This window comes from Sander lucioperca, chromosome 22 (genome assembly GCF_008315115.2).
Source record: "Sander lucioperca isolate FBNREF2018 chromosome 22, SLUC_FBN_1.2, whole genome shotgun sequence".
Lineage (NCBI taxonomy): Eukaryota > Metazoa > Chordata > Actinopteri > Perciformes > Percidae > Sander > Sander lucioperca.
The window spans coordinates 10,747,199-10,758,287 of record NC_050194.1 but is presented as its reverse complement, the minus strand read 5'-3'; the positions used below and the strand labels follow the sequence as shown (position 1 = coordinate 10,758,287).

General features: G+C 39.3%; 2 protein-coding genes across 4 annotated transcripts; both read right to left on the bottom strand.

The window, feature by feature from the left end:
- Positions 1 to 2,320: 2,320 nt before the first annotated feature.
- LOC116044318 (parvalbumin beta-like) lies at positions 2,321 to 4,859 on the bottom strand. Of its 2 annotated transcripts, XR_004896336.1 has the most exons (6): positions 4,653 to 4,859; positions 4,088 to 4,161; positions 3,442 to 3,574; positions 2,857 to 2,966; positions 2,525 to 2,746; positions 2,321 to 2,453 (listed from the first exon to the last, which is right to left on the bottom strand). XR_004896336.1 is itself a non-coding variant. In XM_031291426.2 (5 exons), exons 2-5 carry the CDS (start codon positions 4,146 to 4,148, stop codon positions 2,721 to 2,723), a joined length of 330 nt encoding a protein of 109 aa, XP_031147286.1. In that variant the 5' UTR covers positions 4,149 to 4,161; positions 4,653 to 4,859; the 3' UTR covers positions 2,321 to 2,720. The 2 variants fall into 2 exon arrangements, 1 of the variants encoding a protein (XP_031147286.1); XM_031291426.2 differs by having other exon boundaries at positions 2,321 to 2,746.
- A 4,440-nt stretch (positions 4,860 to 9,299) lies between these two features.
- On the bottom strand, positions 9,300 to 10,783 carry LOC116044355 (parvalbumin, thymic-like). 2 transcript variants are annotated; one of them, XR_004103658.2, is made up of 4 exons: positions 10,652 to 10,783; positions 10,400 to 10,532; positions 10,029 to 10,208; positions 9,300 to 9,501 (listed from the first exon to the last, which is right to left on the bottom strand). XR_004103658.2 is itself a non-coding variant. In XM_031291489.1 (4 exons), the coding sequence occupies exons 1-4, from the start codon at positions 10,710 to 10,712 to the stop codon at positions 9,473 to 9,475; spliced, it is 333 nt and encodes a 110-aa protein (XP_031147349.1). In that variant the 5' UTR covers positions 10,713 to 10,783; the 3' UTR covers positions 9,300 to 9,472. The 2 variants fall into 2 exon arrangements, 1 of the variants encoding a protein (XP_031147349.1); XM_031291489.1 differs by having other exon boundaries at positions 10,099 to 10,208.
- Between the last annotated feature and the right edge of the window lie 306 nt (positions 10,784 to 11,089).

Below are 11,089 nucleotides of genomic sequence, written 5' to 3'. Positions count from 1 at the left end.
CTCTCTCCCTCTCTCTCTCTCTCTCTCTCCTCTCTCTCTATCTCTCTCTCTCTCTCCTCTCTCCCTCCTCTCTCTCTCTCTCTCTCCTCTCTATCTCTCTCTCTCTCTCCTCTCTCTCTCTCTCCTCTCACTCTCTCTCTCTCTCTCCTCTCTCTCTCTCTCTCTATCTCTCTCTCTCTCTCGCTTTCTCTCTCTCTCTCTCTCTCTCTCTCTCTCTCTCTCTCTCTCTCTCTATCTATCTATCTATCTCTATCTCCCTCTCTCTCCCTCTCTCTCTCTCTCTCTCTCTCTCTCTCTCTCTCTCTCTCTCTTTGCAGGTGCACAGATGTAATCAGGACCTTTTTCTCTCTTTGGTTTTAGTGAACAATCTCCTAAATTCAGATGACCATAGAGGCAGGTCATAAATCGTTTTATTGTTATCCTCATCTTACGTTATGTATTACAAGCTTTGTCAGTAAAAGATAATGACTCAAAGTCTCACTGACTGTTTTGGGTGTATTTTATTAACATATAAACCTGCCTAACACGGTGAAAGAGAACTGTGGTATAAATGTTACTTGAGCTGAAGTAAGACTTGTGTAAAAAAAAAGAACCAATGTAGAAATATTACCAATTTCTAACAGATTGTCATCAGAGGGAAATGATGTTGAAAAAACAAGGACCTTTATGGAATATGAACCTGAGCAGAACTGTCTAAACTACTTCTTCAAAAATCTATTTCAGTGACAGTAGAGGATAAATACACCAAAAACAACAAGATATTCAGTTAAAATAATTTGAGTAGTTGAGTTATACCTCTGCTGTTTTGTGCATTACAAAAATGCTGTAAGAAGTAGGCCTATTTTTATGTGAGAACATTTGAAATAAATTCTAATTCATTCACTTATAGCTTATGTGTAAGAAGGGCGTGATACTGGGTCAGTACAATGTATTATGATGGTTTTCATTCAGAGATGCTATAACAAACATACACACACACCTGACCTAGGTGAGGGTTGTTAGGTGGGGACTGAAGTATAAGAAAAGTTGTTTAAGGTTTGCACCTGGTCACCATGACAACTGGCTACTCTAAACTAATGAAGCCTTACAAACCGTCTGACACAGCAGCGTCTCCTGTGAATGCAGTCAGCACTAAGAGGGGAGGGATGCTTTTTTGTAATGAGAACCAAGGGAATAAATCTCATTATTCACATGCAGTGAAGCTCTGACTTAACATTTTGTGAGTGACAGCATTTTCAGTAGGACTAGTCTCAAAGCCACTTGTAATAGCCTACTGAACAAAAAGTGAACAATTTAACTTTGTGTTTAGAAAACAAATTTACTGTATCGCCAAGCTTCCAAGTTGCAATGTAAAACCGTCAAGCATCTGAAACCGTTCGTGACTTGTTGACAGATCAGAGATGCCACCTTGTGGCTGCTTCCCAATAATGCAGAGCCATCTTTACTTGGGGCATGACATGCAGGGGATTCACCCCATACTGTATGAGAGGAGAGCTGCATTAAGTAGGGCTGGCTGCAGTATATGTCATAAACCCTGCCCTCTCCATGGTAGCAGATGGGCCTTGGGCCAAACTAAAAAGTCAGAGGACACATCAAATAATTTTTTTTCCAAAGATAGCTTCTGTCATTTAATGATCACACTGATGTATGCTCAAGTGTTCATTTTTTCTGATAAGTTTGGTTTGAATTAGTTATTTGATGCCATAAAAATGGGATAAACGTCACGATTGACGCTGTACAGTGGTAGGAGATGGAGACGAGTCATCCATCTTTATAGACAGGCTGTGGTTGCTAGGGTAAAAGGTGACTTTTAAAGTGAGACTATGTAACTTTTGAAATAACACATTCCTCGAAAGTTTTGCTGCTACAGCCCTACTTGGTCTGGTATGACCGGTATGTGACCAATAGCTCATGGTGGCTAATGTCAGCAAAGTTTAGGTAAATATTGCTGTATAATGCACAGTACTGAGACACTTTGCTGACTTTTTGACTTTTCTCCACTGCTGTTACATTAGATCAGCATTTTGGCTAAATGTTTAGCATTTCACATTATTGCTGTGGCCTCAGTGGCATTTTAATGAAAAATGCACTTAAGATTTCCTTAAAAGAAACCGTTTTAGATCACTTGCTCTAATGAGTTCATTTGGAGGATTGATCAGATTTATTTGGTAGAATGTGTTTCCTGTTGTCAGGGTCATGTAGGCTAAATCATCTTCTTTGGTGTAAAACTTAAGGAGCATTGAGACCAATTGCTGGTCAAAACAACTTTTTTGTAACTTTGATTTACTGATTCACAACTGTATTGAAGACCAGGATCAGATGTTATTGAAAAAGAACCTTTATTGTTTTCTCATCGTCTGTCCGTTTCCCATAAAAGTGCATCATCGCTGATCTCACAGTAAGAAAAACTCACATAGTAAAATGAGGACAGAAGTGAGAGAGAGAGAGAAAGACACAAGTCAACCACGCTATACACTTAGTCAGGTACATTCATCGTGGACAGTAGAAGGGGTGAACATGGCCAGAAAGAGAGAGAGAGAGAGGGAGCGGTTTGTTTACAGTCAGGGGGTGAAAGGTCAAATGTATAAAAGTGGTGTGTAGAGTCTGAGAGAGAGAGAAAGAGTGAGAGGGAAGAGGAGAAGAAGAAGAGATGAGGAGTATGTCTTGGCTCAAGTTGTTCCTTTAGAGTAGTGAAATAGGATGTTGGTCAGTTTCTTCATTTAACCCTTGACCATGGTGGCAAACTCTGCAGGGAGACAAAGAAAGAGTGAGCGTTACTTCAGGATCTTTGGAGTTTTTTTTTTAATTTGCAGCCACTAAATCTGCTTCCAGATAAAGTTTTGCTTGTTTTCTCACCATCCATTCCGATCATGCCGTCGCCATCAACGTCACCGGCCTTGAGGAAGGCCTTGGTCTCAGCGTCGGTCAGAGCTCTGGCGGAGGCAGAGAAGTTCTGCAGGAACAGCCTGGAGAGGACGATCAGAGAGAAATACTGAGTATTACAGTATATATGCCTTTAGACCAGAAATAGGACCTGTAAATATTTCTGCTCCAAGATCATGAAGTGATTGGTTTTGAGAGTTTTGTAGAGGTCATCTTTCAGAAAATCTCCAAAGCCTACTCACTGTATTCTTCTCACTGTATTTAGTTCTGGATCATTTAAGATTTCTCAATGAAAAGCACTTAATTTGGCCCACAATTCCAAGCTGGCTATGTCTGTTCTGGTATCTCCTCTGCTCTATGTCACCCTACAACATGAGACGCTGCAGGAGAGAGCTGGCATCGAGTTACTCCCGAGGAGAATGCCCTGTAGCCCCGAGCTTCTCAAAAGCTTCGGGGCTCTGACATCATTCTGAATTCGCTGTGGTCCAAAAGAAAGATGATCCCTGCATTACAAGGGCTCAGAGAAGCTTCAAGTGAAATCTAAGAGATGGTGCCTACTTCAGCTCATCCTCCTCAATGAAGCCACTCTTGTCCTGGTCAATGATGGCGAAGGCCGCCTTGATGTCTTCGGGGCTCTTGGCAGTCAGGCCAACCTTGGCAAAGAAGTCCTTGTGCTTGAAAGATTCGGCAGCTGTGAGGAGACAGAGAGGAGATCATATCAGACATTGTAGTTACATCACATTGTGTTTTGCAGCTGCACTGGTGCTCATTTACAAGGTTTGGCAGTTGGTTGCTATTCATCACCAACCTCTGCTCTGGCTGTCATTCAGCATTTTAGCTTCATTTGCAGAGGTGTTTTTCTTACAGTAGCTATACTGAAACATGCTAAGAAATTTGGAAATTGCATCAAAGTCACATTCTGCATGCTTGCTGCACTATTGATCCAGCCGCAAGATGTGTTTAAAAAGACAATCCTCCAGTTTAAAATGCAGAAAAGATGCAAGGCGCACCTTCTACTTGCTGCAAGTATAATCTGGTGTGATTCTGTATTAGCAATTGAATTCTGCAGTAGCTACAAATGAGTAAAAATTGTTAACTTAAAACAGATCTGATGAATTGCATGATTTTGTGCATGTATAGCCATCATCTAGGCTTTCTTAAAATATAATAAAGCATGCTGTGTCATGTTAATGGTGGGGTTTACCTTGGCAAGCTGCGAGGGCTGCAGTGATGTCAGCCTCTTTCAGGGATGCTGCTAATGCCATTTTTTTGATTTAACTGAGGGAGGAGAGCAGAGGACAAGTCATCAGTTCAGCTGTAGCAAATCAGACAGGATTAAGCAATTTTCACTTTGAATCTAAGCATGTTAAGTTCCCTCACTGCACTTTAGAAATCAGCGTTCAAAGTTAAAGAGCTACATGTAATCTTCATTCATGCAATATGTTTTACAGTTCCTCTCTTTGAGTATTCCTCTCTGGCAGCCCCAAAAGAAAAGGTACAAATGATCAGAAAAGGTAGTCCAATTTTCCCAAAACCAAGCCCTCCAAGGCAAAATATCAAATATCCTTTGCAGCTGTGGTTGGGTGGCAAATAGATTTTTTCCCATTAGGTTCCTTAGTTAGTCCAAAGCCAAACCCTTAGCTTCTGATGTTCAGAATCTGGCCCTTTCCTCGATTTATATCCCATTGCAAGAAGTTGAAGCCCTGAAAAACTCTTTGAGTCAGGCAGTAGATTTGCCTAAAGGTCTGCAGCTCCTCAGTGAAACTCACCTTAGGGTTATCTCTAAGACAAGAGTGGATTCGCTCAGATGAAACTTTTCACTGCAGTGAACCCCTCAGCTGCTCTCGCAGGCTTATATACCTTCACTGGGCCGAAATATGATGCATAGGCTATGTAATAGACACTGTGTGCAAAGCAGTCAAAGCAGTCAGTCGAAAAATGTGTCCAGTAGACAGAGCTGTTCTATTTATATGCTCATAAATGAAGATGCTTAAATGGTAGGCTAAGTGTAGGCAAAAGTGCTTGATATTGCATACGGCTAATAATATACGCTGCTGATTTGAGTGAAACGTACTCTGTGGCCATGTAGTTTTGATCTGTTAAACTGTGCAGAGGGCCACAGAGTGAAGAACAAGGTAAACTTTTATATTGTGTACTACAAATTTCGTAGTGTAATACAAATAATTTTCTCATGAGTAATGTAAAGGATTTTATTACATTTTCCAATGTGACTTTTAAATTTCATCTTTATTATAATGGTTGTGATGTTTGTAAAATATGTTGTGTGTATGTCAGTTTGCCAAAAAAGACTTCTAAGGTATAATGTTAGAGTTCCTTAATAAAGAAATGTATTTATAAAACACAATGATATTGTTTCTGATTATGTAGCCTATAGCAAAGCACAAGTTACCCTATACTTTATCACCTATGATGATTACGTGCCTCTGAACTGTACAGCTTTGGTCAAAACGAGCCTGTGCGTAATTGGCATGTGCAAAATGTCTGCAATGGCATTCCAGTAACCGAAAAGTCTTTATAATCTTTATACATTTGTTTCTTTAAGCAGATCAGAAGATTTCTCTGTTCTTGTGTTTGGCTCATTATAATGGAATGCATGAAAGCTGCAGAAAGCTATTTAGTCATAAAAAAGCTACACTTTCTGCAAAGTGTAATGCATTTTTCCTCATGTTAAGTCAGTCTTTGTCAGAAGGTGTCAAAAGAGGGCCAAAGAGTGGAGGGGTTTGATTGGACAGCCAGTGGGATTCATTGATATGCTTTAATTTAATAGCACATATAGGCTAATCATAATCTACTGACATGCAGCTGAGCACCGTCAGCCAGGTTTTATTTTTGGATCTCTTACACCCATTCAGACCATTTCTCCTTATGGCGATGAAACTATTTGTGATGCTATTTTAGGAAACACCAAAAACTGATATCATCGCTATCATCATCATCATCTTAGCACTTCAGCGTTAAACCACTGTGTGGCTGCGTAATGACGAGGAGTTCTCACACTGCACCAGACAATGAAATTAAATGAGTAACTAGTCCAGGGGGTCTTTCCATGCCCATATTTGCTCTGTGACAGGTTCAGGCTGTTATGTGCCTATTATACATCAGGTGGCAGTGTTGAGATGATCCTGTGACTGATAAGAACACCAAATCAGTCACAGGATCATCTCAATATCAGCAGCTTTTGATTGTCAGTATAAATCATCATGAAACCTATTTTATGTTAAAAACATGTTCAACCTATGAGTTTAAGACATTCTCAGCTGAACTTCAGCTTCAGTTCTATACATACAACTGATCTCTTTAAATAAGTTCTCTAATTGGTCACCTTCACCTTAGTTGCTTCAGTTGTGAGATGTGTCAGCAGCCAGAAAGAGTACTTACATATATCATATAAAATTTGTAAATTTTTTTCCTTTTCAAATCTTCTTAAAAGCTCAGTAAAACTCATCTTTGGCCTTTAACATTTGCTCTGGTCAAGCGAGGTCTCTTACCTCAAACGACTCGGCCATCGATACTGAACTATTCCTGCCCTTCTTCAATATCAGGTTTAAATTACAAATATGTCACAGCGGGGATGGAACCCATCAAGCAAGGCTATGAAGGTTTGCAATTTCAGACAGCGAAGGACGATACCCCCCCATCATATTCTGAGTTTTATATTTGAAATATACATTTGTAAACAACAACAACAAAAACTTTAGTAAGCATCTAGGACTGGTAAACACACTTATATTTTAAGATATCAATAACCACATATCACGCCAAGTAGCTTGAAGGTGCAGCAGATACTTTTTTTTTCTCTTCTAATTTATGATTTGAAATGAACCTTCTCTAATGCTCCACTTGAGAGTTTGTTCCCTCTTGCTGCAGCAGAAATAGAATCGACCTATATTCTCTGCCATCTAAGATAAAGTTGCAAATAAATGTGCTTCATTGACAGAAGTCCTGTAAATGGGCTGGCATAGAAACTCGATCGTGTCCCAGGATCCTGTTTCTCTGCTGGGTCACTGCAAGAACTCCTCGGTCCGGCACACTGCTGAAGCTCTGCCAGACACCCCAGTCCTCCCATCACAGGGCTACGTCTCTGTCCTCTGTCTGCCAGAGCCTCTGATCCAGCTGTGTCCTGTCTGTGCCCCCCCCCCCCACCCGATCTGCAATCCACTCCAATAAACATTTCTGGGCTGTAGTGGTTAAGCCCACTGTGCCAAAGAGCTAGACGGTGACTAGTACTGAACCAGTCATTGCTGTCCTGATGCCAGTTAAAAGTAAGAGTAAACAAATGCCCTGTAAATGTTCAAAAAGAACAAATGTTTGGAGGTATTGATTCCCCATCTTTACTAACTGTACGCACAATTTTGAGGTAATTGTACTCTATTTGAGTATTTCCATTTAATACTACATTGTACTCCACTACATTTGAGAGGGAAATATTATACATTATACACTACCGGTCAAAAGTTTGGGGTCACTTAGACATTTCCATTCCACTCATTATATTAGAATACCAGCTGAGATCAGTTGCATTGTTTTTCTAACCAGGGCAGCAGTTTTCACATTACATTATGTGCTTACATAATTGCAAAATGGTTCTCCAATGTTTTCTCAGTTAGCCTTTTAAAATGATATCAGATTAGTAAACACAATGCGCTTTTGGAACATTGGATGAATGGTTGCTGATAATGGGCAATGTAGATATTGCATTAAAGATCAGCCACCCCACTCATACCATCAGCTGGTATTCTGTCTATAATGGAGTGGAATGGACATTTCTAAGTGACCCCAAACTCTTGACCGGTTGTGTATGTATTTTTTAATAGCTGCAGATAGCCAACAATGACAAAATGACTCCCATTCCCAGCCAACTACAACATGCAGTATGGGCTATAAAGCTCCAATAAGATCATAGTATAACACTGACAGCTATTCTGCATAATGAGTAGTTTTACTTTTAAGTACATTTTGTTTCTGATACTAATACTTTTACTTTAGTTCATTTTGAAAGCAAGACTTTTACTTGTACTTCTTAGTTACAGTTTCATTACTGTTAAAGTATTTTAGTGTGACATTCATTTTTATATGTACCTACATCACACCCCTATATACTGCTCAATTGTGCACTAACTATAAGAAAAAGAGTATGCAGAGGCTCAAGGTAGCATACAATGATGCAATGAGGCTGCTGCTCCGTGTCCCTGGGTGGCATAGTGTCAGTCATTTGTTTGTGTCCACTAGAGTGCCAACTTGTGAGGCAACTGATGTTTAGTTTTATGTGTCGCCTGGACAAGTCAGAGAAGCACATAATTGAAGCTCTAGTCAGCCCTCTGAAAAGCTGTTATAGATACACTTCTAGGTTAAGACGGCATTGGTGCAATAGCTTGTATATCCTATAGGCTAATATGCAATTTTTATGTATTTTTGTATATCCTATAGGCTAATATACAATTTTTTATGTATTTTTGTATCTCCTTTTTATACTATGTATACTGTATGATGTGTTATATGGACCTGTGTCTGCAATAAAGCTTTATTATTATATACATTTTATTATAAAACTCAAGAAATGTTCAAAAAAGTCAAATGACTCAGGGCAAATACATCATAGACTGTTTTATGGCTGTGATGAGCTTGTTTAAAATGATGTTAAGTCAGCATGAGCAAAGTCTAAACGATTTGGTTTTATGGTGGTGAATATTATAAAAATAATAAAATAATATATAAATCTTCAAAGAAAATTGATTAAAAACATATGTTAATCATGATGTAAGAATTTTTTTTTTTTAACAAACAAAAGGCTTTAGAGTTCAAAGAATGATTTTTGACATTAGAATATCAAAAGTACAATATTTCAATTTAAAAAATATAATAGTTCATAGATTACATTCTAATCTAACAAATCTATTACTCTTTGTGTCTGCAAATAGGTTTAATATGCTATACGTGATTAATATCTTTCTAATAGATTTCTTGTGTTGTTCTTTTACATAGAAGTGTAACAAATAAAACAAATTATTCCAAAGGACATACATGAGGGGGTCCCCAGTATATTCTCTGTCTTGTAAGGGGTCCTTGGCTGAAAAAATGTTGAGAACCTCTGGTCTAAGTGTAAACATATGATTCACACCAAATGACCCCATCTTAGGTGTCAAATTGAGGTTGCCAGAATGACAAACACTTCATTTGCACAGTGGAAAGTTGCTCAGGCCGTTAAGTGGAGAAACCAAAGCCTCCCGCCCCCCTGAACAGACTGGACCTCTCCCAGTGCTCAATTTAACATCATAACACCAGGCACATGAGAGTTGACAAGAGTCTCGCTGGGTATAAGCAGGAAAAAAAGCACTTAAGTATATTTATTTGTACACTCTTCCTGGCAGGGAAAGTCACGTAACAGAGAGACAAGATTTAATTTATTAAAGATTTATTACAGCACTTTCCAAAAAAAAGTACAACTCATGACTCTAAACACATTAGATCCCTGTATCAGTCTTGTAATGTTATGTAGCTAGTAAACATTATAAAAAGAGGTCCACCCTGAGATTATCACCATCCAACATGTCAGAGAGGCCACGCATGTTTATGAAGACTTGACCAGCGCACAGAACTCTAGAAAAAAAGAGAATTTTAGACATTTATTATTCTGCTGTTACACATTTATTTGGTAATAACCATCCTCTTATTTCATTAAACTACAACAACTACAAACATGACCTAACAGACTAAAGTGTGTAGTGTAGTAGTGTTACACTTTGTATGAGATGATTGTTGTGGCTGCACTTAGGCTGCCTAGCAACAAACATAGGGGGTGAAAGAGTGGTACATTTATAGCAAAGGATAACTTCATTTTATAATTTTTACTATTTTGCTGATGGATTCTGGTCCTTTCTGGTACTTTGTTTTCAAATGGTTTATACCAAGGCCTGTATTTAAGTGAATGTAAAATTTTGGACTTGGAAAGATAACATAAAAGAAATTATATATATGTTTTTTATTTATTTATTTTTGCTCCTACTGACACATCACATTTTTTGCAGTACAGAACTACCAACACACCATCTGAGGCATGTTTTGCATTTCTTAGAAATGATCAACTCTCAGTTTGTAAGAAATGCATTGACAACGCAACACAATACCTGACAAAGCAGGAAAAAAAGCAGACCCCTGATCACCATCTACAGTGAAGTGCTCCTCAGACCTGCATACCTTCCCGGCCGATCTTCCCGTCTCCATCCGAGTCTCCCTCCAGCAGGAAACCTCTGGTCTCAGCTGCAGTCAGGAGCCTCGCTCCTTTGGAAAAGTTCTGCAGGAACAGTCTGATGAAGAGCAGGGATGATGCCCCACATTAAGAAAAACACACCAAACACACCAAACAACCAAAGAGGAACATAATGGATACCACAATAATGCAGGAAAACTATCAACAGTTTGGTAAAATACAGCTTGACACATGAATTATTCTTGGAACAGAATGTATTTATGTTATTTTCTGTGTAGAAAACTCAACTGTAACTCATCCTGTTCTATAAAGCCGCTTTTGTCCTGGTCCAAAATCTTAAAGACCCTCTCGATCTCTGTTGGAGTTTTCTTGGATAAACCCACTGTTTTGAAAAACATCTTGGGGCTAAAGGAATCCTTTGCTGAAAGTAAAATCACAGATGCAACTTTAGATTAGATCTCATTCAGTTAAAATTATGATGTCCCATACTTTGACAAAGAGCAAGACCCGTTCATTTCAATGCCCCAATCATCTCCTCACCTTTACAAGCGTTAATAGCCGAAGTGATGTCCGAGGCTGCGAGAAAGTCGGTGATAGACATGGTGGTGGAGACTCTGTTGTGGTGGGTGTTGCAGCCTGGTGCAATATATGACCAATGACGGGCAAAAAGTACTACTATTGGTGACAGTGAATAGGCTTCACCCTCCCCCCCCCGCCGGTGTCAGAAACCACCAGTGTCCTTCTGTCTGCTGTCACCTGCAGCTGACCACTTTAGCAAACACTGTGTGTGTGTGTGTGTGTGTGTGTGTGTGTGTGTGTGTGTGTGTATCCTATCATTGCACAACTGTGTCTTCTGGAGTGGTTTTTCCAGGGGTCAGAAGTCATAGTTGATTTAAAATCTACCTAAACAGTGTCTGCCTGTGAACAAAACTCACAGTCAGTGAGGTTATGTTTGGTGCATCGGGAGGGAACGAGGGA

Coding starts and splice junctions, on each gene's coding strand:
- LOC116044318 (XM_031291426.2), bottom strand. CDS start 4,148: ATGGCATTAGCAGCATCCCTGAAAGAGGCTGACATCACTGCAGCCCTC. Junction 3,575..4,087: donor AGCCCTCGCAGCTTGCCAAG/GTAAACCCCACC, acceptor GTCTCCTCACAG/CTGCCGAATCTTTCAAGCAC. Junction 2,747..2,856: donor CGGCATGATCGGAATGGATG/GTGAGAAAACAA, acceptor GTCTCCCTGCAG/AGTTTGCCACCATGGTCAAG.
- LOC116044355 (XM_031291489.1), bottom strand. CDS start 10,712: ATGTCTATCACCGACTTTCTCGCAGCCTCGGACATCACTTCGGCTATT. Junction 10,533..10,651: donor GGCTATTAACGCTTGTAAAG/GTGAGGAGATGA, acceptor TTTTACTTTCAG/CAAAGGATTCCTTTAGCCCC. Junction 10,209..10,399: donor ATAGAACAGGATGAGTTACA/GTTGAGTTTTCT, acceptor GCTCTTCATCAG/ACTGTTCCTGCAGAACTTTT.